Source organism: Lynx canadensis, chromosome D2 (genome assembly GCF_007474595.2).
Source record: "Lynx canadensis isolate LIC74 chromosome D2, mLynCan4.pri.v2, whole genome shotgun sequence".
Lineage (NCBI taxonomy): Eukaryota > Metazoa > Chordata > Mammalia > Carnivora > Felidae > Lynx > Lynx canadensis.
This window is the reverse complement of record NC_044313.2, coordinates 58,981,311-59,009,064: the sequence shown is the minus strand read 5'-3', so window position 1 is coordinate 59,009,064 and position 27,754 is coordinate 58,981,311. Positions and strand designations below refer to the sequence as shown.

At 35.3% G+C, this 27,754-nt stretch overlaps 1 protein-coding gene across 1 annotated transcript in view; it reads right to left on the bottom strand.

Moving 5' to 3' along the window:
* Nucleotides 1-27,754, bottom strand: part of LOC116738374 (catenin alpha-3-like) — a 468,686-nt gene that overhangs the window by 56,436 nt on the left and 384,496 nt on the right. The window contains exon 5 of the mRNA XM_032595164.1: nucleotides 9,340-9,603. Coding sequence (XP_032451055.1) covers nucleotides 9,340-9,603 — 264 coding nt within the window. The remainder of the gene's footprint in view (nucleotides 1-9,339; nucleotides 9,604-27,754) is intronic.

The window sequence follows — 27,754 nt, the reverse complement described above, 5'->3', positions numbered from 1 at the left end:
AATAGAGACCATAAATGAAAAACCCACAACTAATATCACACTCAATGGGAAAAAAGTGAAAACTTCCTTTAAGATCAGGAAAAAGACAAGGATGACCACTCTCACCACTTGTATCCATTAAAGTACTGGCAGTCCTAACCACATAAATAAGATAAGAAAAAGGAAATAATAAAAGACATCCAAATTGGTAAGGAAGAAGTAAAACTGGTATTATTTCAGATAACATGATACTATATATAGAAAACTCTAAAGACTCCATCAATAAACTATGAATTTAGTAAAGTTACAGGGTAAAAAGTAATGTACAGAAATCTGTTGCATTTCTACATACTAACAACAAAGCAGCAGTAAAAGAAATTAAGAAAACAATCCCACTTACAAATGCACCAAAAAGAATAAAATACCTAAGACTAAATTTAACCAAGGTGAAAAAGAGCTATACTCTGAAAACTATATGACATTAATGAAAGAAACTGAAGATGACACAAAAAAATGAAAACATATTCCATGTTCATGGATTGCAAGAATTAATATTTTTAAAATGTATATGCTACCCAAGCAATCTACAGATTCAGTGCAATCCCTATCAAAACACCAATAGCATCTTTCACAGATCCAGAACAAATAATATTTGTAGAGAACCGCAAAAGACCTCAAATAACCAAAGCAATCTTGAGAAAGAACAAAGCTGGAGGTATCACAATCCCAAATGTCAAAAATATACTAGAGCTACACTAATAAAAACAGTATGGTACCGGCACAAAAATAGACACATAGACTATGAGAATGATATGAAGATCCCAGAAATGAATCCTAATCTATATGGCCAATTAATGTGACAAAGGAGGCAAGAATGTACAATGAGGTAGAAACAAACCCTTCAATAAATGGCGCTGGCAAAACTGAACAGCTACATGCAAAAGAATGACACTGGACCACTTTCTCATACCATACACAAACTCAAAATGTATTAAAGAATTAAATGGGATACTAAAACCATAAAACTTCTCAAAGAAAACATAAGCAGTAATCTCCTGGACATCACCCTTAACAACATATTTATGGATATGTCTCCTCAGGCAAGGGAAACAAAGGCAAATATCAACTATTGGGACTACACCAAAATAAAATGCTTTTTCACAGCAAAGTAAACCATCAACAAAACAAAAAGGCACCCTACTGGATGGCAGAACATATTTGCAAATGATATGTCTGATAAGGGGCTAACATCCAAAATATATGAAAAACTTATACAACTCAATACCAAAAAAATCCAATTAAAAACAGGCAGAGGACCTGAATAGACATTTTTCCAAAGAAGACATAGGGATGACCAACTGAACACTTGAAAAGGTGCTCAACATCCCTAATTACCAGGGAAATGCAAATAAAAACTATAACGAGGTATTACCTCACACCAGTCACAATGGCTAGTATCACAAAGATAATAAACAGCAAGTGTTGGGGTTCCTTGGTGGCTCAGTCAGTTAAGCATCCAACTCCTGATTTCGGCTTAGGTCATGATCTCACAGTTTGTGAGATCGAGTCCTGTGACCAGCTCTGTGCTGACAGCATGGAGCTAGCTTGGGATCCTGTCTCCTTCTCTCTCTGCCCCTTTCCCACTCATGCTCTCTCTCTCTCTCAAAATAAATAAATAAACGTTAAAAAAAAAAAAAACTATTGGCAAGAACACAGAGAAAAAGGAGTCCTCCATGCCCTGTTGGTAGAAAAATAAATTGATGCAACCATTGTGGAAAACAATATGGAGTTTCCTCAAAAAATTAAAATTATAGCTACCATACAGTCCAGTAATTTCACTACTGGGTATTTACCCTCAAAAAAATAAAAACACTAATCCAAAAATATAAATGTACCCCTATATTTATTGCAGCATTATTTATAATAGCTAAGATATGGAAGTAACCTAAGTGTCCATAGATAAATGAACAGATAAAGAAGGAGTGGTATATATCTACAATGAAATAGTACATGGCCATAAAAATGGATGAAATATTGCCATTTGCAACAACATAAATGGATTTAGAGGGTATTAAGCTAAGTGAAATGAGTCAAACAGGAAAGATAAATGCCACATGATTTCACTGTAATGTGGAATCTACAAAAGCAAACAAACAAGCAAAACAAAACAACCCATATTTTAAATACAGAGAACTAGTTGTTGCCAGAGGTGAGATGAGTGAGGGGATAAGCAAAATAGATGAAGAGGTCTAAGCAGTACAAACTTCTATTTATAAAACAGTAAGTCATAGAGATAAAAAGTACAGCATAGGGAATATAGTCAATAATACTGTAGTAACATTGTATGGTGACAGTGACAACACTTATCATGATGAGCACTGAGTAATGTATAGAATCAACATGTTGTGCACCTCAACAATTAAAAACAAAAGCTTTGCTCTTCAAGGAGAAGCTGGGAAATGGAGGCTTCATCTCATTTATATGGTAATCTGCTTGAGGTGGAGTTTATGGTGAAAGTATATCTCAGCTTTTCCTACCTGTCTTGATGTGGGTATTTTCTCAATTGCTCAAAGTGCAGGAATCTCTCAACTAGTTTCTGGATTTCTCTCAGGGGTAACTGATACATGTGTAGTTGTTTATTCAGTGTGTTCACAGATAGAGGGAAAGTCAGGAGCCTTCTATTCTGCCATCTTGCTGAGAACAGAGGTCTCCCTTTTTAAAAAATATTCTTTTGGGGCGCCTGGGTGGCGCAGTCGGTTAAGCGTCCGACTTCAGCCAGGTCACGATCTCGCGGTCCGTGAGTTCGAGCCCCGCGTCGGGCTCTGGGCTGATGGCTCAGAGCCTGGAGCCTGTTTCCGATTCTGTGTCTCCCTCTCTCTCTGCCCCTCCCCCGTTCATGCTCTGTCTCTCTCTGTCCCAAAAATAAATAAACGTTGAAAAAAAAATTTAAAAAAAAAAAAAAAATATTCTTTTTGTTTTTGGTGTTCTTCGGCTTCACTACAGTATGTGTAAACGTGAATTTCTTTTTATACATGTTTCTTGAGAATTATTGGGATTCTTAGCTATGAAGGTTGGTATCTTTCATCAATCCTAGGAAATTCTTAGTATCATTTTTATACTTTCTCTCTTCTGGATCTTATATTAGAATATTTTAAAACTGTCACACATCCTCCATGTATCTTAACTGCTTTTTAAAAAGTATTTTTATTTTTGTGTCTCCATGGTGCATTATAAAGAACTTCAAATATATCTTTTAGATCATTAATTCTCTATCCAATCTCCTGTCTTGCCTAACCATTGAATTTTCACGATTATGTTTCTCATTTTAGACAGTTCTGCCTGGCCAATTTTGACAGTCTTTTGTTCCCTCACCATACTCCTCATACTTTAGTAAATAAATGAGTGAATAATGTATATTAAGTATACTACTTTATATTCACTATCATAATTTCAATATCTGCAGTGTCTTAAGTTCTAATTCTGCAGTTTGCTTTCTGCAAAGTCTCATTCATGTGTCTTGCTTATTTGTGTATCTTGTGACAATTCACTTTCCTTAGACCTTTATGAAAAATTTTTGTGGACTATGTATAAAGTACACAGAGAACTTGAGTTTACTTCTGGCAAGTACGTGGAGGTATTGCCAAGACAGGACAATTTAAATTAAATTTTCAGCTTGGGTTTTAGAGGTTATACAGACAATATGAATTCTGACCCAAAATCCAGATAAGGACAGACTTATGGTTAAAAACTTTCCAAGGTATTTTATAGTAGTTTTTCTGAGCTACCCAGAGTCAAAGTTAAGCCAGTCACGTTTTCCTACTATCTCCTACTGTATGAGCTCATGTTTTTCTTATTCATCCTAAAAGGTAGTGAAATTTAAGGATTCTCCGCTTCACTTAAGGGACATGTGACTTTCCAGATGGCAAGATAAAGGCTTTGTCTTTTGTCCTCAGTTCATGGTCTTTCAAAATCCAAGCTACAGGCCATAATGGAAAAGAAATCCTCAGTATCAGCACAGTGCTATTGCTGGTTTGCTAGTCTGGATGTCTGCTTTTTGTATCTGGCGTGCCTCAATGAATTTCCCCAATTTACCTATCAGATTACCCATGTATTTAAAAATATTTTATCTATCACTTTTAGTTCTTTCAGTTTATATTTCTAGAAACTAAACTTAAAAAAAAATAAAATAAAATCATATCAAAGGGCTTCTAGACACCAGTGATGCCCATTTTTCTTTAGTTCCTAAATGCTAATCTGATTGCCAGAGGCTGTTTTCTCCCTCAGGTAAACACATTCTTCAAAATTAATTACTCTTGGTAAAAGGCAGCATATCTTGGCAGTGGCAGGGAACCTAAACTAAAGCTAGATATTAGCCTAAATAGCTACTAAAAGTAGATAACTTTTTCTCTTATCACAGAAAAAAATTTATGCAGCATATCACTTAGATATATTTCTGGTAGTTACCCTCACTAAATCCATGTCCCAGTTAAAAATTAAGTACAGCAACATACTCCAAGTACATATGTTATCATTTGGAGAAAGAAGAGGAAAAAAAAGGGGTAAGGAAAACATGTTATTCCCTGCAAATCACAAAATGACATACAGCATTCCTATATGCTTTCTTTCCTTCCTTCCCTCCTTTCTTCCTTCCTACTTTCAGTTCAGTGATATTCACTTAGCACTTACTATTTATAGGACATTGTTCTAGGTGTTGGGAATACAACAGTGCATAAAGAAATATATGAATGATGATATAGGAGTGAATATATTAAAAATAAGAAAATAAATATGACAGTTGTTTGATAAAATACTACAAAACTCTTTTGTTATTATCATCTTTAACACAAGAAGTTCTGGATAATTCTTACAGCCATGATTACAACCACCACTTTTTCCCACTGCGTAAGAGAAAATATGTCTTGGGGCACCTGAGTGGCTCAGTTGGTTAAGGGTCTGACTCTTGATACCTGCTCAGGTCATGATCTCACGGTTTGTAAGTTCAAGACCCACGTGGGACTATTTGCTAATAGCACAGATTATACTTGGAATTCTCTCTCCATCTCTCTCTGCCCTGACCCCACTTGTGCTCTTTCTCTCTCTCAAAAGAAATAAATAAGCTTAAAAATATATATTAAAAAGTTTTTTACTTAATTTTTTTTAATTTTTAAAAAGAGAAAATATGTCTTAATGGACTTGGAGTTGCAAAGCAATATTCACTGGCAAAGTTTCTCGTTTAAAGGTATTTTTAAAATTCTGTCAATCTATAATTTGACACTTTTCAACTCCTATTCAGTCACAAATGCAAAAAGAATGGTCTTATAATTCACATCAGGCTCTCCAATATATTAATCAGTTTAGCCTGTACAGTGTTCTAATGCAACTTCTATTTTCTCCTCTAGCAACAAATCTCAGGTTTAATATCCACAACCAGCCATGAACCAGAATGAAAGATTTAACAAAGCTTCAGCATCGTAGTTGTTGAATAAGCACTCTGATACATTTCCACACTATAAACATTTAATGAGACTTACTCCCAACAGAGTATTTACTACATCAGTTTATTTCATAGTATTATATTTGCAGAAGCAAGATAGAGCAAAGGTTATTTTGGATCCTTTACCAATACAGTTTCGTGTAAATGAAGAAAAATGCAACCATTTAATTTACAAAACCATTTTAGAAAGCTAAATGCTCAATAAATTCTGGTTCAGAGAGACTCTGCAGCTATTTGTAACATATATAATATAGATAGATATAGATATAGATATAGATATATGCAAATTCAGGCATTTTGTACTGGTTTGTACATCCCTAACTGTAACTGGGACTGATTTCAAAGGTTGTTAAGACAGCATTAGGATTTCTGGGAAATATCTTTCTCCTGCCTCATTCAGAAATGAGTCAGCCACTCATCTTGAGAAAGGGAAGACTCCATCACTATACCTATTCCCACTCCCATCAAAGTTACACCCCCCCCACACACACACTTTCTCCTTCTAATTATTGCCATATATTATCTGTAGCAGCCACTTCCACACTTTCAACTAAATAGAAAAAGGAGAAGTCACAAAAGAAAGAACAATTTGGAAATATTCCATCTTCTTCTATAATCTTAAGAATATAGAATAAGTATCCAGGATAAACTGGATATCTTATCCCCTGACATAATTCTGTTTTTAGTTCTGTGAAAAATATGATATACAGTCCTATCAGTCCACTTTAGGTCACCATACCAGCTACGCTCCAAATACAGAGTAGTTCTATTTAAATTACTCAGGCACAAAGTCCTTTTCACTAAAAAAGAATTCCATCTTTTGGACTTGGTTACATTTATAATTTCTCTGATGGTTCGTACAGATTAAGAATCTTAGCATAAATTAAGCATGTTAAGTTGTATCTGTGAGAATTCAATACAGCACGGAACTTAAATACCTTCTGGAATCAGAAAGACTAGATCACATTCTAGACACTACCACTCACTAGCCTTCTGATTTGAGCAAGTTATATAACTTCCTTAAGTCTCAGTTTTATTTTCTGTAAAACAAAAATTAAGGATTTATCTTATAGTGACACTGTAATAATTAAGTAATACATTTATGTTAACTGTTTAGCTATGAAGTAATGTTACATATTAATGTATGGGGGACCTAACATTCTGCCAGCATCACTGGTATAAAATTAGTAAGGAAGACAATCTTTCCCTTGAAAACAAGGAGTTTTCAATCTTACTATGAAGAGAACACATGCATCTAATAGACAAGTTTATTAACAATTAGATGGAAAACAATTAGATGATGGGTACTGTTAAAGAGTCACCACTAATTTTCTATTTTACTTAGTTTCTAGAATTTTCACATAGATGCTAATTATTATGAACTTAATAATAAATTTTTGCATGGATGTCAATAATGAGGAATTTAATAATGTCAGATTAGAAATGAAGACATCTGTTTAAAGACAAGTAACTAAAGGAAAAGAATAAAGTTACTCTAAATTTAAATAAATTATATTTTCATAAGTTTGTCATGAAAGAAATAATGTTAAGAACAATAATAGGAATTATATGTATTTAGTTTATATTTTAAATTACCAGTAAGACTTTAGTAATTTTAATTGCATTGATTTCATTGTGGAAAATTTTGCCTTCAAATAGTCATCTCCACTAATGATAATGAGAGCTAATATTTAGTGAGCACTTATAATGTACCTGTCACTCCTCTAAGCATACATGTATTGTTGATTCACTGATTCTGACAAAACTACGATGTAGGCCCTATTGTTAATCCACTTTAGAGATGAGAAAACTGAGAATTAAGTAACTTTCCAAAGTTCATGGAACGCTTGGGTGGCTCAGTCAGTTAAGCATCCAACTTTGGCTCAGGTCATGACCTCACAGATTGTGGGTAGGAGCCCCAAGTCCGGCTCTATGCTGACAGCTCAGAGCCTGGAGCCTGCTTCTGACTCTGTCTCCCTCTCTCTCTGCCCCTCCCCCATTTTCAGTCTGCCTCTCTCTCTCCCTCTCTCTCTCTCTCTCAAAAATAAACATTAAAAAAAATTTTTTTTAAGTATCTTTCCTAAGGTCACATGGGCAACAAGTCCACAGCTGAGAGAGAGGCCCTGGCATTTGGGTTCTAAAAGTGTTATTTTTAGGCACTACATTATGTTGCTTCTCATCAAGCAACTGTGTGTCTGACTTGCATAGTTAATGATCTTTGACATCACACTCGAATGTCTGATAAATATCTCAAGCTAAACCTGTTGAAAACTGAGTTTCTGATCTTCCTCTCAAAACTGGCTTCACCCAGTGATCCTCATCATGGTTGATGAAAACTTCATCTATCAAGCTGCTAAAGAAGAAAAACAAAAAAACAAAAAAACAAAAAACAAAAACACAAAACCTTAAGATTATTTGTGGTAGACAGAGAGGTGTACTGTCCACATCTCTCTTCTGTGTACGACTTATTGCTGAGTTGTGGACTGTTGGGAGTAAGGCCAGCAGATGGCCCCCAGCTGTCAGTTCCCACAGGGTTTGCCTCAGATGCAGGGGCCTGCCCCCTCTTCCCTGTGCCTGGACGTCATACCCTTCCCAAGGCAGGGTGACCTGCATCTATCGCCTGATGGAGGCAAAAAAAAAAAAAAAAAAAAAAAAAAAAAAAAAAAAGCCTGGCTATGTCTGCCTGAGAAGGTACACTAAAGGGTAACCCTTCCTCTCGAGCTCTCTACTGATTGGTCTACACTTTGTGGGTCTGGCCCACAGGTAGAATTCTTCCTCTGCTCAATTTGCTCCCTCCCTCTTCCCTTCACACATGTTAATTCCTAACAACACCTGTATCCCAAACTCTGTTCAGTGTGTGCATTGGGAAGATCCAGCCTGAAAGATCAGCCATAGCTCCTCCCTTTCTCTCACATCCCACACTAGTTCTGTCAAATCTAGTTGGCTTCATTTACAAAATTTAGCTTTAATAATCACTGAGGCCACCTTGGTCCAAACTAAACTGTGAGGTGGAATGAGTTGGTGTATGTAAACATAAGGATGGAACCCGTATTTCTATAATAGTTTTCTGCCTGGTTTTTCAGCTTCTTCTTTGGTTCCCCCTTCAGTCTATGTTCTTCAGGTAGCCAGTGTAGTCCTTCTTAGATTCCAGTGTCATACCTCTGCTTAAAACCTTACAATGGCTCCCATTTAACTTGAAGTAAAAGCCAGAACCCCCAACAACCCACACAGTTCTCTATAACCTGGCCCCATTGGATCTTCTCAGTTCAGCTCTGACTCATCCCCTTACTTTCCACTTAGGCACCCTGATGTCTGTGCTGTCCTTAAACAATGGGGATATGCTTTTAAACATTAGTTTTAGATATCCATCTGCCGAATTATCTAATCTCCTTCAAGCCTTCAAGTCATCTCACTTTCTCAATGTAACATTCTATTTACTTATCCACAGTGTTCATTGTTTTTGTTTTTTGCCTATATTTCTCTGTTAAAACGTAAGCTTCATGAGGGGAGTGCTCTATTATATCCCAAGCACAAAGAAAGTGCCAGTAATAAGTATTTGTGGAATGAGTAAATCCTACATTTCATAAATTGATCCATGTAAACTAAAATTATCATTTCAATATAATCAACAATCTCACTTTAAATTCATTGACTTCCTTGGAAGTAATATAAAGGAATCAGAAGTCTAAAGATAGAATATTTTCCTGCCAATCAATTCATTGGAAGATACAAGGCAATGATAGAGACTGATTAAGTAACTGGATTTTTATTTACTCATAGTCTAAACTCCAACACAGGTCTGAAAACCCGTGTTTATTTTCATATTGGGGTACATCAAATCACATTTTACCTTTCTCTCCACTTACCTCAAGCTCATCAAGGGCACTTCCCAGGGTGGCTGCCTTAGATTCCGGTGGGGCAATCGTATTCTGGATGCCTTGTGAAGCATTTGAAATTACATTGAGGGCATTGTGAATTTCTTCACAAACTGTGTCCTTGCTGGCTTTAAGGGAAGCAACATCAGAATGTTCCAAACAAGCTGAACAAATTGAATGCAAGAGCGGGGAGTTTTCCTTCAGAGAGGCCCGGGCCCCTGCGATTTCATCCCTCTGATTTGGAGATTTTAAGTCCTAAAGAAACACATATGAAGTTTCTTTAAAATGGGTTATAAAAGAAAGATTTATACAAAAATGTTCCATTTATCTGTCAATATAAAGGAAAAGATAATAGATGCTAAGAAGTCAGGTATAAGTTAAAATCCAGGGCATCAATTATTTCTACACTCCTTCAGATTCTGTTAAAAATTCTACAATAGGAAAACTGAGCCAATTTGCAAATAAAGGTCACAAATGGTGCAGATGTATAATAACTAAGCAGATCTTACATTTGTCAGTCATATCTTGCTTATAAGTCAGAAAAATACTCTGGCATTCACATTATTAAGTGCATTATAAGAGAGCCTGAATTACAAGGATGTTGATTACCTATTTCCATAGATGCTTATGATTGCATTTAACCTTTTCATTAAAACTAAACTGATTCAGTTAAGAATATTAAATTGAACCTCCTACCATTCAGCTATTTTTCATTCTTTTTCAGAAATACTTATAAATAATTTAATCCTTGATCTTTTTTCTTTGACATTTATTCAAAAAATAGTTACTGAGCACTTATTATATGCTAGCCCTTGTGCTAGATGTCAAGTGTACAGAGGTGAATAGTCCTACAAGGATCTTGTTCTCCTGAAGCCTATGTTCATGTTTGAGGGGGTGGGAGACAATCAACAAACAATAAACAAGGTAAACAATTGCACAAGACAATTTCAGGCAATGATAAATGCGATGAAGAAAATACAAAGTGAAATGTCATAGAGACTTCTTTAGCTTGAGTGGTCAGAGAAGATATTTCTGAAAATGACATTTGAAGTAAATATAAATGAAAAGCATTCCAAACAGTGGGAAGACAGGGAAAAGAAAGTCAAATATAAGTGATAGCTGATCAAAACTAGTCAAAATACCATGAAAAAACCTGGCAAACACTACATTAGCCAAGTGATAAAGGTTAACATCATCAGTAATATCACATGAGTATCATGTACCCATTGACATATTGTGACAAGAATAGCACTTCACCTCACTGGTATTCTCTCCCAAAGTCCACAACTCCAGCCTAATCATGAGAAAAACAATAAAGAAAACCAGATTGGGGAACATCCTATATGGTACCTGGGCAATATTCCTCAAGACTGTTAAGGTCATGAAAAAGGATGGTACTGATAAACTGTCACAGACCAAAGGATACAGGGAAGACATGCATGACAACTAAATGCAATATGATACCCTAGATTGGATCCTGGAACAGAAAGAAGACATTCATGGAAAAATTTGTGAAGTTCAAATAAAACCTGTAGTTTAGGTAACAGTAATGCATCAATGTTTGTTTGCTCATAAGTGGCAAATGTAAGATACTAACAACAGAGGAAACCAGGAGAAAGGCAGAGGATAATTCTCTGTACTATCTTTACAACTTTTCTGGAAATCTAAAATCATTAATATAAACTAAAAGTTCATTTTTGTATGCCATGTTTATATATAGCAGCATTATCAACAATAGCCAAACTATGGAAAGAGCCCAAATGTTCATCAACTACTCAGCCATCAAAAAGAATGAAATCTTTCCATTTGCAATGACGTGGATGGAGCTAGATTGTATTATGCTAAGTGAAATAAATCAATCAGAGAATGACTAATACCATATGATTTCACTAATATGTGGAATTTAAGAAACAAAACAGGTGAAAATAGGGAAAGGCAAGGGGAAAAAGAGAAGAGAGGAAAACAAACCACAAGAGGCTCTTAACTATAGAGAAAAACTGAGGGTTGATGGAGGGAGATGGGTGGGAGATGGGCTAGACTGGAGATGGGTAGTCAGGAGGGCACTTGTGATGAGCACTGGGTGTTGTATGTAAGTGACGAATCACTGAATTCTACTCCTGAGACCAATACTGCATGTATGTTAACTAAAATTTAAATTAAAAAAATAAAATAAACTTTAAAAACTAAATAAAAAATAACGTGCTTAGAATAAAGACCCAGCACCTAGTAAGTCTCAATATATGTTGGTCACTCTCACCATTACAGGTAGGGGACAAGAAGTTATTAGGGATAAATGACAGGATTGGGATTTGAACACAAAGTCTGTATTCTGAACTAGGGAGCTTATGGCTCTTAACTTGGGACTAGTAGTTGCCCTGCCTTCCTCTTCTCTTCCGGGGCCAGCTTTTCTCTCAGCCTTAACTGCCCTTAATATGAAAGTTAAGTATATGTATGTTGTATTCATCAAATAATATTTTGTTTGCTCTATCATTCATTAATAAAGTGAATGGAAAAACAAAAACGTTCATTTTAAAGAAAACTAAATCAGGGGCGCCTGGGTGGCTCAGTTGGTTAAGTATCCAACTTCGGCTCAGGTCATGACCTCGTGATCAAGCCCCTCGAGTTCGATCTTGACTTCAAGCCCCACTTTGGGCTCTGTGCTGACAGCTTGGAGCCTTGAGCCTGCTTCAGATTCTGTCTCCCTCTCTCTGCCTTTCCTTGTTCATGCTTGTGCTCTCTCTCTCTCTCTCTCTCTCTCTCTCTCTCTCTCTCTCTCAAAGAAAAACATTAAAAAAAATTTTAAAGAAAATTAATTCAAGAGACCTTAACAATAGCTTATGCATTCCATATACAATAACTTATATAATCTTTATAAAACCTCATGATAGATATTATCTCCCATTTTAAAGGTAAGAAGACCAAGAAAGACTAAGTTCCTGAGTCAAGTTACAGAGCTAGAATGTGGCTTTTCTTGTATTGTAACCCAAGGCAGCGTGACTGCTAAGCCATGACTCTAACAACTATGTCATACTCTTTCCTACACTGGAAGGATTTCCTTTATTCATTACTATACAAGGACGAGGACTTATATAATGGCACAGTTTATAAAGTACTTCTAGATAGTATCTTATTGATCATCGCAACACTCTTTGAGGCAGTAAGGCTGGTGTTATTAACCCCATTTTAACTAAATAGGTATTTAGTGTAAAGAGATTAAGTGTAAAACAACTGAGATCCAAACCAAAGTCTTCTGATTGCAAATCCCATGCTTTTTTCACAAGACTCTGCTACCTCAGGATAATGTTGCCTGAGGTTAATAAATGGCTGTGCTACTATATTTTTAGTTCCTTCCTTTCTGAAAATAAAGGCTGTCTGTGACTTCATAAAGGCTTTAGGGGAGATTAACTTCTTTACAAGATGTAGGGAGGACAGTTAGAAGTAGCTGTCAACTAACTCACTGTTCATACTAATTACCCAACACAAGACACTGTGTAGTTTTCTCGGCTTGCTATGATTTCCCCCTTGTATTTCCGGTGTAGGTTCTAGTTCCAGCTCTGTCATTAGCACTGTGATCTGGGTAAGTCTTCTACTTTTTCAGTATCTGTTTTCCATCTGTAAAAATCGAGTAATGATACTTCTGCCAACCCTCTTATGTGATTGAGTAACTAGCACATCAGAAATGGAATGTAGTTTTTTTTTTAAAAAGAGAAATGGAATAGAGTTGAATAGCAGTAGAAAATTATGAAATGAGTACAGAATTATTCTTTTGAAAATATTCCAAAAATAATCTTCTCAATAAAACTTATTAAACCTGGGGTACTGTTTTTGTCCTGTGATGCCGTGAATGATTTTCATATTTCCCACAATTTAATAACACTACTTACATTTATTTCAGTGTGACCTGGAGGATAAGTAATTTACTGTTTAGATAGAATGCACACTCTTCAGAGGTATTAACAATAAAAAGTATAAACATTCAGCAGGAGCTGAAGAAAATCCTCTGCATATTAGAGCATAATTAAAACTAACTACATAATTCCCTCTGAAGTGACCTATGCATTATACTGCTCTATTTAGAACTGCAAGATCGATGTGTGGGTAGTTTCTGAAAGGTGAACATACATTACTACAAAGAAAGATAAAGTTCGCAATATTATTTCTTTTACTCTGATAATGGCTATGTATAGCTCACTATTAACTGTGGTAACTTTAATGCTATAGGAACTTTGGAATTTAAAAAATTCTAATATATTTTGGATTTTGAGCCTATGCTTTGTTAACTATGCCCAAGGCAATTAATTACCGAGTCCTTAATGAGCACTGATACCCCAAATACCAAGCCAATAAATCTGTGAGAAAGGACAGGTTCAGTGAACATAACAAAAATATTATATTACGGGAGCAGGTGGAGCTAAGAAAGGCACATTACAGAGTTTAAGTAAAGGAAATTGAGAAGGCAAGATCATTTCTCCTAAAGGACATCCCAAAGGATAAATTTAATATAATCAACAGGCACACAGATAAAAGGAGGACTAATGAATGCCATCCTTCTAAATGAAAAGTTCTGGTGGTGATTGTGGTTGTTTTGTGTTAACTGATGACATCATGGGTTCAGAGGTTCATTAAGCTGTTCATTTATCTTAAAATTTTAAATCAGGTCAAAATAGGAATTAAATGGTAGGGTCAATTAGGGATTTCTCTGGACAGAGAAATATAAAGAATTCATCTTCCTAGGAATTGATACTTTTTTAATATCTTTTTTTAAATGCTCCAGAAGAAAAAGCTCACATGAGATTTCCAAGTTTAGGAGACATTAAATGCTTCCAGCTGATGCAGAAACACACAGATGGGATTAAAAAAGACCTTACAAGTCTGTGCAAGTGGGTAGAGAGGCAACATATGAGTTTTAACCCTGGCAAGAGAACAAAATATATTTAGGGATTTTAAAGATCACAAAGTATAAAAAATGGAGAACTCCAAGCTATCAGTTAATTAATTCAACCATTCATTCAATAAATACTGTTGAGCCCTTCTATGTATCAGACAGTGCGCTGTTAAGAATACAAAGATAAAGAACTTCTAGATCAGAAGGGGAGACAAATTTATATGAGAGCTACAGAATTATTCATATAATAGAGGAAAGTCCCTTGGCTTGAGGGGATTGAAGAAAATTTATCAAAGGTAACTCTTAAACAGTGAGTAGAAGTTATCCTTGTGCAGAACAGAACAATAAGCAAAGAAAACAGCATGTGCAAAGGCCTGACACGTGAGAGAGCAAGGAGCATGCAGGCCATGCAGGTGGCATGACAAGTACAGGAAACCTGAGCAGGAATGGTGATGAATCCAGCTAGAAAGGTGAGTGGCTGATACCTCACACACCATGCGAAAGAACTGCAAGAACAACCAGCTCAGGTGTGTATTTTCAAAGATTACTCTAGCAGTGACCTTTTAAATGATTAGAGAAAATGTAATTGCAGTCAGGAAACTAAACAATAATCCAGGCAAGAGACAATGAGTGCCTGAACACTGAATACTATTTCTAGGCTGTAGTAGAATGGATCCAAAAATATTTAGAAGGTAAAAATGGTAAGATTTGTGATATTTATATGGGGAAGTAGAGAGGAGATATTTAGAAGTGTCTAGAAAAATTTACAGCAGTTGTATACACAGTGTGATGCATTTACCAAGATGGGGGAATACAGAATAAATAATATGTTTGGAAAATAGAGGTGAAGTACATTTCATCATCTGCCAAATGTGAGATGCCAGCATAATATCCAAATGAAAATATACTATACATGGATCTAGAATTCTGAGAGTCTGGGCTAGAAATAGAGACCTATGAATCACCAGATCATAGTAGGGAGGTAAAGCCATGAGTGCAAAGGTTATAGGGTCTTTGCCCAGGATTAATGTTACAATAAGGAGAACCTGGGAGTGATCATAAATTGTTTCCTGAGGAAGTAAAGCTGGTAATTGTATATGCTAGCCCAAAAGGCCAAATATATATTGCAAATCACCAAGAAAGATATCAGAAAATACTGAAAGAGAAAGAAAGAAAGAAAGAAAGGAAAGAAAGAAAGAAAGAAAGAAAGAAAGAAAGAAAGAAAGAAAGAAAGAAAGAAGGAAAGGAAGAAAGAAAAGGAAAAGAAGGGAGGGAGGAGAGGAGAGGGAAGGGGAGAAAAGGAAAACAAGCAAAAACACAAAAACACATAAAGCTTAAAACCTGAATTACTGTGGATAATTATAGTCATCATACTTTAAGAAAAAAAAATTACAGTAGCTTTTTAATCCTACACCAAGGTGTTAAAAATATGGGATCTGTTCACTTTGAAAAAAAAAAGTTTATATTGGAAGACACATGATTTTAAAAAATCCAGAAATCATGAATGAATTTGACAAGTTGTTAATGGAATTCTTTACTAAATCTAGAAACAATAGATGGAGGAAGTAGCTTTTTAGATTTGAGTGAAATAAATTAAAAATATATCTGTTTATATTGCTGTCTCCTCCACTTCATTATAATTCCCTTGGATGCAAGCATTATAGTTTACTTATTTTATATTCTCATTATCTATTAGTATATGGCACATATTATAAGCTTAACACATTCTTTGAAGAAACAAATGGACAAATGAGTGAGAAATAAATAATAGGAAGTTAAGGCCAGAAGGGGTAAGAAACTGTATATATAATTACTCCAAGAAATCAGTTTTGTGGCAAATATATATAATACAGAGAGTTTAAAGAAACTAGTGTATGACAATGTCACAGGAAGCTAAAGAGTAAAATTAAAATACTTATCTTTACATTAAATTTTAGTGAAGCCATTGGTACAACTACTTTGAAAACTTTACCTATAAAACTGAGCACATATACACCTCATCACCCAGCCAGTCCACTCCTAGGAGACAAAACACATATGCAAGTATGTTCATATGTTCTTTAAAAGAAATGTGCAAAAGTGCTCATAGATGCACTCTTCTAAGTAGCCCCAAACTGGCAACAACTCAAGTAATGGGAATGAACAAAATAACAACTACATGCAACATTATGAAATATGGAACAAAAAACATGAGACACAAAAGAATACCTGTTATTTGATTCCATCTATATAAAATGCAAACTCAGGCTGAACTAATCTATGGTCTTAGAAATCAGAAATCTCAGCTTTGAAAGGTAATTAGAGATTGGAAAGGGCATAGGGATCCTTTCAGATTCTGGTAATTTTCTGTTTCTTGTTCTGGGTTCTGATTATACGGGTGTGTTTACCTTTGCAAAATTCATTGAGCTGTATGCTTACAACATATGCATATTTCTGTATGTATTTCATACTTCAATTAAAACATTTATATAAAATCAAGCAAAACAGCAATATTAGTAAAGCCAAACAAACATTCAGTTTTTGACTTCTCTGAGCAAAGGACACTGGTATGAATAAGCTATGGTTTTGGCCTGGCATTGCATTTCCCATGATATTTGGGGAAGGATGAAAATACTGGATATGCATTTCATTGGCAAATATCTTCTACCCACTTTGAGGGCTTTTATTGAAAAAGAAAAAAATCTAAAGGTTTAAAAAAATAAAAATAAGAAAAGAAACGTTCCATATCCTGGCCATTGGAAGGGCAAAGCCAAAGGATTTTCATAGCAATTGATTCCATGCACCTTTGAACTTTCATTTCAGAAGATCAGAGAACACTTCTTTAACTAAGTTACATCCCTGCCCAAGTGGAATAGCTCACCAGGCACTCTGCTCAACAAAGTGGAACTATATGCAAATTATCAAGTTTCTCTTCCAGGTGTTTAAATGAAGTTTCTGAAGCTGACAAAATCACTCGTAGGGGAGGGAAGGCTTATGAAGAACATTTTTTGTTTTCTTAAGACTAAGATGTACAGCAGAAAAGCCCATGGATACTTTGCTATTTGGATTCCATTCTTGGTTGGCTTCTATCCCTAGTCTTCCCTCTGCCAAGATGCTGCCTGCTAACTGCTTCACCGGTCACTAGGCAGCTTCATGTTCTATCAGAAAACAAAACAGTGCAAACACCTGCTAATTTATATGTTTTTCTCCAACATAAATTAGGAAGTGGAATATTTAGCCTTAACTGAATTAAGGGATATAAAATGGAAAAAAAAAGTGTAGACTACAGACATAATAAGAAAGTTTTGAGAAAAAAATAGATTAGGAAAATGCAAGATTTTACAATAAAAACATTATTAAGCAACAGAAAGAAACCATTACTGCTTTTCTAATCTTATTTCTCATTTTCCATTTCATATTAATAAGACAAATACACGAAAGGAAAAAATAAAAGAATTCTTCAAATTCAAATAGAAAACTGAGAAACCGTGTAATAGTAGTATTAGGATATCTATCACGGTATGCATTCTGGGCCATTAATGCATATCTTGGGTAGATAAAATATACAAAAGTGAATATTAATAACTCCAAAGATACCTCCTCCTAGGAAAACATTATTAATTAACTCTAATGCAGGCTACAGTGCCCATCAAAAAAATGTATATATAAAGTTCAGAAATGCACTATGTTTGTTTTCTATTTGAAACAAATATACTATATATTACATCACTATTTGCCTCAAATTTATATCCCAAAATAAATTTTTTTCTGAAGTCATCTACTATATGATTAAAGTAAAAGAAGTAAACAGGAAAGCAGAAAAATAATGAGCTACTTAAAATTAAGTTGTGCTTCATGCTTTCTTTCCATTTGTGTATATATTTCATCACTAATTAGATTCAAACATCTATAAGTCAGAAAAATTTTACTCTAAAATACAGATTTATTAAAATCTATGAGAGTTAAGTTAGATTTTAACACCTAGTCAAAGATCAAAAATTTCATTTTCCTTACAATTTCTTCCTATTTAAGTTTCCGTGACTAATTTGTGAGAAATAGACCATCATTTTCCAAACATTCTGGTGCATGTCAGAAAGCAAATACTGTAACTTAGTACAAATGGAATCCAAGCCCAGGGGTGTTGATCCAAATTTCTAATTAATAATCCCTTACATCCATGTAGTGGTTTATCCTGTTTAACATGTCTCCAGTCATCCTTTCATGAAGATTTCCATGAGGAGAAAAGTGCCATTATCCCTAAATGTTAAAAAAGAAAAAGGACATTGGTCCAAAGGCACATAAGATTCATAAAAAGTGGTGGTGATGATTGTTTTTAAGAAAGCTATCATTTACTGGGGCACCTGGGAAGCTCAGTTGGTTAAGTGTCCAACTCTTGATTTGGGCTCAGGTCATGATCTCACAGTTCGTGGGTTCAAGCTCCACATTGGGCTGTGCGCTGACAGCACAGTCTGCTTGGGATTTTTCTCTCCCTCTCTCTCTTTGGCCCTCCCTGGCTTGCTCTCTCTCTCTCAAAAAATAAGTAAATAAACATAAAAAATTTTTGAAAAAGCTATCATTTACTAAACAGCTATAATGCTTCCTACACTCAAAAACTCTCTAGTCATTTTTCATTTAATATCCCAGCTATGAATATAATCCAGAATTGGCTCCTGTATTAACACTCTTTCTACCCAACACTATTTTTATTTGATGTTAGTAGTTTCATCCTTTGCTCCCAATGTCTGTCGAAGGACTTTCCTACAACCATACAGTTCTGTGGTAGCCCAACAGAGAATACATATTTCAGGATATCTTCCTGATGAATAATTATAATATGTAATACAACTCAGATTAGAAACACATTCCTTAATTCAGTTTCAGTACAAGACTGATTTAAAAAAATTTGAGGCCACAACTATAAAAATAGAAATTAAAGTGTGATCCACAGATCATTATATTGCTCAAAAATATAAGTCAGCGACAATGGAGAAATAGTGAAGCTATCATCTTAGCTATTTCAATCTACATTTGATAAAGGAAATATTCTAAATATAGCACCTTAGTAATGATAGCTTAATGGTTGATTTTCCCAAAGGGGGATAAAATTGTTTGGCTTTTTAGTTAAATCAACAAGTTTGAAAACACCATGCTTTAAGATGTGACTTTAAAGCTAAGGCTAGAGATAAGGTTACAAACTCAGATGTCTCTAAGGTTATAAGCTCAGATGTTTATTCTAAGCAGGAAGCATGAATAGGCCAAATGTAAGTCCATAAAGAGTGGTGTGGTACTCATACACTGTATAATATCTGCCCCATTTAAAAACATTCAAATCCAAATTGGTCAAACAAAAAGAATCCCTGACCTCTGCTCCAAAATACCAGCACAGATGTTTGTGTCAGCCTTATGAGTGCAGGCTCCATGTTTTATATTCATACCATATGTGTATACGACCTTGAAAAAGATTGTAATGAGATAATGCATGTCCCTGGGCCTGAGGAGCCTACAATAAGCAGAGTGAGGTGGATGCTAAGCAACTCCAAGGCAGGAGGTCTGTCTCATTCTAATAGAATGAGCTTTGGGGTTAAAATTCCAACACACACACACACACACACACACACACACACACACACACACACACTCCAAAAGCAGGAGATTTTGAGTAGAATAATTAAACTTACTTCAGCTACAAAATTGGGATAATAATTCCTACCTTAAAGGGTATTATGAAGTTAAATTATTTAATGTCAAACATTTTTCCAGCATTTACTTCTGACCTCTGTACAGCAAACTATTAGCCATATTCATCCTTAAAGTGTTTCTCCCCTTTCTTAGATGACAGTGAATACTAAATTTAAGTTGACATTTGATAGTATTTACATCTCTTCTGATCTCCAGGTTCATAACTCAAGTTGAGTCTCAAACACATCTGAAATTGAACCTATTGCCTTTCTTACATTTCCCCCCACAAATATGTTTCTCAGACTCACTGGCCCCAATATGCAACTAACCAGAAATCTGAGGCATATCATTGACTCTTCCATTCCCTTATCCCCAGTATTAGGGAAGTTTTGTTATTCTATTCAGTAAATATTTGTCCAATATGTACCCTTTTTTGTCCTCACTACTAGTACTAACCTAGAGGAGAAATGATTAGGGATTAAACTAAGGAAGTGGTTATGAATACAAAGAGGAAAGAGCAAATTAGAGACACAACTTTTTGACTAATACAACCTTTTCTCTATAATATCATCAAAGGAGTCCCTCCCAAATTCAAATATAATCAATCCTCAATTTAAATTTTTCAAGAGACTGTTAATCCACACATAATAAAACTCATATATTTTATTATAGACAAGCAAGATCTGACTCCAGTTTCTGTCTCTAGTCTCATTTCCTACTACTTCTCTCACAGGCACCCTTTTCTCTAGCCATACAGACTCACATGAGGTTCTGCAAGTGCCTTGAGCTATATGCCAGTCTCCCCCCACATACCAGGTAAATGTTTTTTCTTCCCTCAAGACATCTTGGATTCTCATGTTCTGTCACCCACAGAGGTACTCATGTGCTCCAATAGTGCTTACATGGCAATAATCTAGTATATATTAAACAATTACCATTTGATATAGTTATTCATTGACAAATCTGTGTTTCTCACCAAATTATGAGTTCCTATTGGAGTCAAAACTATGTCTTAATTCTTCCACCCACTGGGCCTCAAATAGGAGCTGGCACAAAATGACCAATGAATTAAGGACACCTCTCACGACTTTAAAGACACCAGAAAGCTTTGAGGGTTACTGCCATGAAATAATTTACTTTTCCATCAGATAATAATTCTACTTTTGGAAAAGGAAATCATAACTACAAAAAGCTAAGATATGTTCATCCTAGAATGAAAATGTTCTTCTTTAATTGTATTTCCAATTAGGCTAACTAGATTTACCTATGAACTATTCTTCAAAGTGTTCTGGCCTAGTCCTCTACTAAAAAGCTGGTGATACCAGTTATTTTTTTTTTTACCACTTATATTCAATACCACTTATATTACCTGCTATATATGTCAGGCTGTTTTGGAAAATATCTGATTTCTAAACATATTCCACAGCAGGAAGCAAGACATTAAGCAGAATTCAGGTAAAGATGTCCTGTATTGGACATGTTTTTCAGAAGGTTAAATTAGTGTTCCTATGTTAACCAATAATCAGATCCATCTGACTAAGGAAAAAGAAATAACTTAGGTTAATAATATTGTTAAATGTTGAGTATTCTGAGATACTGATTATTTACACAGTAGAACTGAACTAAGCTATGAGGAAATACAAATACAATGTAAAAATAAGCACCCACTCTGAACCTCTGCTCTCTGGAAATTGTTAAATAATAATATGTTACATCAAATGGGTTAAAACTAATGGAATAGATTGGGATACCATAGGAATTGTAAGGAAAGGCATGGGTAGGTTAAGAAATGCTTCACAGACAGGCAGATGAGCATCTTGAAAATGCTCCAGGTAAAAGAGAACCAAAAAAGTATGACATTAAAGTCACTTGGCATCTCAAATGTAACGTATCAAAACCCAAGCTCCTGATCCACATACCAAAACCTGAGCCTCTCAATCCACTACTCCCAATCTTCACCAGTTTAGTAAACATCAGTTCTTCCTTTTGTCCAGGCCAAAAACCTTGTCATGATCCTCTAATTCTCTTTCTACTTTTCTTCTCTATCTCACATCTAGTCTGTCAGTAAATCCTCTCACCAGAAGTTGACCTCTTGTTGCCTCTAGAAAGTTATCATGTCAGTGTTTTGCTCAAACCATCCAGCATATCTCTCCAACCTCATCCCTACAACTCTCCTTGCTCACTGTGATCCAGCCACATGGACCTCCTTGCTATTTCTCTAAAAAGACAGGCACGTCTCTATGTCAGGCCAGCCTGTTGCTGGGACACTCTTCTAGATCCATGTCTGGATCACTCTCTCACTTCCTTTGAGTCTTTACTCAAAAATAAAATTTTGAGTGAGATCTCTTCTTGTCACCCTACCTAAAAGTTCAACCAACAATTTCACTCTCGATATGCCATATCCTCTCTCCCTGCTTTATCTTCTTCTTACTATTTATCACTAATATACCTTATACTATAGTTATTTATCATGTTTGTTTTCCATCTTCTCCAATGGAGTATAAGCCCCTTGAAGTGACATGAAAGATACTTGATAATATTTAATTAATGATAATTAACTCAAAATAAAAATTTGCAATTAACAATTTTAACATCTTACTACAGGTCACACATATAAAAAATTATCCTATTACGCAGGGATAAAATAGCAGAAAACTGTCTAGTTATACCTAAGAAAATAGATAAAGGGCACAGAAACAGATAGCATGAAACTTCCTGCTCCCTTTTATCTCTCATTCCAGAAACAGATTTTAGAACAGGTTCACCTATATATCATGCGATTTACTAGTGAGTTTTACTTGGATCAGATTTCATGCTTACCAGAAGGCATATAGAAAGCTTCTGAACTCAAAACTAATAGCTGTAGTTGAAAGGTCAACTGTGTATGCCTGCCTATTAGAAAGTAACTTGTATTTAAAATCCAGATCCCTAGTTAACAAATATTTTGCCTTACTCATGCCATATGCTGAACATGGATCATCTACATGCAGAGTATTCACTGTGTAGCTTTTGCCAATTTAAATACTCATGTCTCTAGGAATGGCTACAATCCACCCTACTACATAAAATAAATTAGTATTCTTGCACTCTAGAGAAAAGTATGTGTTTAGCACCAAATGGAATCAGCAGATGACTAAATACTCTTTTTTTCTGCCTTGTTTCTGTCATAAATACAACAGATGCAAGATGCTGGAATGTGAACAACCCCCAGAAGGTTGGTGTTTTCCTCTAATGCACAAATAAACCATTCAGAAATGCATCCCATATAGTATACCAGAGTCAGGAAGAACCCCTTGGTTTCTTTACTGCCTACAAGATGATTTCATGACTAAATATATCACAAAGGCTTCCATAGTCAAAATGAAGCATAAGGCTACCTTTGATGTTAAACATCACTAAATATCTTATAAATATATAACAATGGTCATTCGAGTCCGAGATAAACAATTGCCACATAAATGATCTGCAGTTACTATAGTTCACAATAAATCTTGAGCATTACCCAAATTCATGACATTGATGACTAAAAGATAAGTTAATAAGAGTAGGACTGTTTCTATATTAAGTATGGGAAAAAATTCTGTTACTAGGAAGATCTAATTCTCCTCAATATCACCTCTTTTAAAAGCACAACACACAAAGAAAATGACAGTATATCACCCTTGGTCTAACTGTCCAGCTATGCTCCTCAGGTTCTCTAGCTCCTACTACCCCAATGTGGGTTGAAACTACATTCCCATTTTCATTAACTGTTGACTTTGTAAGGAATACCTACTCAGAAACATTCAATTTCAGTCAAAAAAGACAAAAACATTCTTCAATCTGATAAAAGGAATCTATGAAAATTCCATAGCTAAGATCATACTTAATGGTGAAAGACTAAAGGCTTTCTCTCTATTATCAGGAACAAGACAAAAACATCCTTTTTCATTTCTATCTAATATTGTACTAGAATTTCTAATCAGATAATTTAAGAAAAATAAATAAAAGGCATCCAGATTGGAGATTAAGATGTAAAACTATCTCTATCTGAAGATAACATGATTTGGTATACTGAAAATCTTAAAGAATTCATACACACACAAACACACAAAAGCTATTAAAGCTAATAAACAAGATCAGCAAGGTTGTGAGATGTACTATAAATGTACAAAATGACACACACACACACACACACACACTTACAATGAGTGATCTGAATACAAAATTAAGGAAACAATTCTATTTATAGCATCAAAAAATAAAATACTAAGTAATGAATTTAACAAAAGAAGTGCAAGAGTTCTACACTGAAAATAACAAAATATCATTAAAAGAAATTAGAGAAGACTTACATAAAAGGAAAGACTTCCCATGTCATAGACTGGAAGACTTAATATTATTATGATAGCAATATTCCTCCAAATTGAACTATAAATTCAGTGCAATTCCTATCAAAATGCCAGCCATGTTTTTCTGGAGATTGATAAGATGAACTTAAAATTCATATGAAAACGCAAGGGACCCAACAAACCAAAACAATTAATTGTTTTTGAAAAATTTACAGTTGAAAGATTCACATTTTCCAATTTCAAAAATTTACCAAAAAGCTACAAGAAAATGCGTTACTGGCATTAGTATAGTCTTACAGATCAGGAACAGAATTGAGAGTCCAAAGATAGACCCATACGTTTATAGTTAATTCATTTTCAACAAGGGCATCAAGACAACTCCACAGAGAAAGAATAATCTTTTTAACAAATAGTGCTGGAACAACTAGATATTTATATGCAAAAGAAGGAAGCTGGACTTCTACCTCATACCATACACAAAAATTAACTCAAAGTGCATTGTGAACCCTAATGTAAAAGCTAAAATTATAAAACTCTTAAAAGAAAACATAGAAGTAGATCCTCATGACCTTGGGTTAGACAGTGGTTGCTTAGATATGACAAAAAAAGCACAAACAATAAGAGCAAAAAATATGTTACATTTCATCAAAACTAAAAACTTTTTTGCATCAAAGGATACCATCAAGAAAGCGAAAGCACAACACACAGAAAGTAGAAAATGTTTGCAAATCATATATGTATCAGGGTTTTGCATCTAAAATATACAAAGAACTATAAAAAATCAACAGTAAAAAGATAATTCATTTTAAAAGTGGGCAAAGGGGGTCACCTGGGTTGCTCAATTGGTTGGACATCTGACTTCAGCTCAGGTCTCTCTCTCTCTCTCTCCCCACCCTCCCTCCCTCTCTCCCTGTCTTCCAAAAATAAACATTTAAAAAAATTTTTAAGTGGGCAAAGGATCTGAATAGACATTTATCTAAAGATGATAAACTGATGGCCAACAAGCATATGAAAAATGTTTACCATCATTAACCATTAGGGAAATGCAAAAGAACCATAATGAGATAATACATTACCGACTAGGATGCTTATGATCAAAAAACAGACAATAACAAGTGTTGACAAGGATGCGGAGAAAGCAGAACTTTCACATATTTCTAATAGCATTATAAAATGGTACAGCCACTTTGGGCAATAGCCAGGCAGTTACTCAAAGTGTTAGTCATATAATTACCATATGACCCAGCAATCTCTTTCCTCAGTACGTACTCAAAAAAAAAAAAAAAAATGGGAATATGTGTTCACATAAATATTTATACATGAATGTTCATAGCAGCATTATTGATGATAGTCAAGAAGTGAAAACAACCCCAATGTCCATCATTTTATGAATGGACAAATAAAATGGAGTACATCTACACAATGAAATATTGTTTGGTAGTGAAAATGAAGTATTGATACATTCTACAACATGGCTGAATCTTGGAAAGTTTATGCTAAATCAAAGAAGTCAGTCACAAAAGACTACCTTGTATGAGTTCATTTATATGAAATGTCCAGAAAATGCAAAACTATAGGGACAGAAAGTACATTAGTGGTTGCCTAGGGCAGGGGAGTGAGGGGAGCAACTGCTAATGGGTACAGGGCTCCTTCTGGGAATGATGAATATGTTCTAAAGTTAGATGTACTAATCATTGCACAACTCTGCACACTTTAAGTGGGTAGATGTTATGGTATGTGAATTACATTTAATACAGTGGCTAAAAGTACAAAGATATAAACATCAGTATGTCATCAGAAAGAGTAGTGAATGGGTCAGCCTGTCATAATCAGTGAGTCTCAGGCTTGAAGTATGCTAATACTTTGGAAACTCAGAACCAGTGTGGAGAAAGAGGAAGCCAAGATCAAGGGAGACACGGTTTGGAAAACTACTGGTTTAAAGCATCTAAATAGGCCAGATAATACCTGTCAACAAAAATTCATTTCAGTATAAATTACAAATAGAGTGTCTTCTAGAACATACAATCAGATGGCCAGGTCCCAACAGTAAAGAATACCAGATTTGGAGACTAGTGGTGGGGGGGGGGGTGGGGGGGTGGGGGGGGAGAGTGGCCAGCAATGTTCATTTAAACATAAATGGGGTGAGGTTCTGTGTCAGAAAATCATTCCACGTCCTTCACCAATGGCCTGGATTTTTGACAAACAGAATCAATCCCCAAGGGAAAAGGATGGTATTTAACATGTGGGAAATTAGAAGCTCACCTGCTATCTGGGGTTTGAAAGAGTCAGTGTTCCTATACCAGATAAAAAAGACACCAAAAAAAATGTGGAGAGGAAGTGGAGAAACAAGGGGTTAATCCATAGTCTGAACAGTGTGAAGAATAAAATTTGAAGGAGGGGTAAGAATAACAATTAATATGCTTCCTCCCCCTTTCTCACTCTCACTCTTCTTCTGCCTGTCTTATGATTAAGTCTTGGGAAAGGCAAACCTATACAATGGCAGCCATCAAGAAACTCAGCTCTTGGGAATAGGGAATGCAGAGTCATAGGAGGTAACAGGAATTCTAGTACCATAGGAATTCATCAATGTTCTTTGCAGTGTTTTCTCTAACAGAGCAATACCAAAGAAAATCACAAATGAAAAACAATGATGGATGATGATGATGATGATGATGATGATGGTGATGATGATGATGGTGATGATGGTGGTGATGATGGAGATGCAGACAAACCTTGATGGCAGAACAAAGCAAGAAAGAATTCTGGTTCTATACCTGGGCCAACATAAGAAGGATAGAAAGTGATGCAATATGAGGGCTACTCAAACATCCACAGTTTAGTCCTAATCAGTCAGATTCAGGATCCAGCATACCAGGACTGAATCAGAGGAGACCCATATTTTCAGTTATATTCTTAAATCTTTACAAGCTCCTGTGTTGTCCTTTTCAGGATTTACCATCTTGCTACCTTTGGTATGAAGAATACTAGAAGAAACAAAGCAAGGAAGAAAGGTAGAAATACTAGAAGAAAGAAAGGAAGGAAGGAAGGAAGGAAGGAAGGAAGGGAGGGAGGGAGGGAGGGAGGGAGGGAGGGAGGGAGGGAGGAAGGAAGGAAGGAAGGAAGGAAGGAAGGAAGGAAGGAAGGAAAAAGAAGTACAAAGTTGAGTTCATAAAGAAAATGTCCCAAAGTGGGACTCACTTTCAGTTTAGATTTAGTTCAAAATACATAATGACATAAATTACTGAGAGGTACTAACAAGTTATAGTATCTAAGAAAAGCCACTCAGACAAAGAAGGGACAAGAGGGAGAAATGAATAAAAACCAACATGTATTAAACATCTATTATATGGATAGCAGTGTTCCAGGTGTTTTCCCTTCCCTGTAAAGTAAGAATCCTTATCACCATTCTTACAGATAATAAGAACAGAAACCAGAAAGGTGTAACTCATCCAAGATCACAGGACAGCTACAATAGTTGGCACTGAAACTTAGATCTTTCTGATCTAAACTGATGCTCTGAGTACAATGCAAT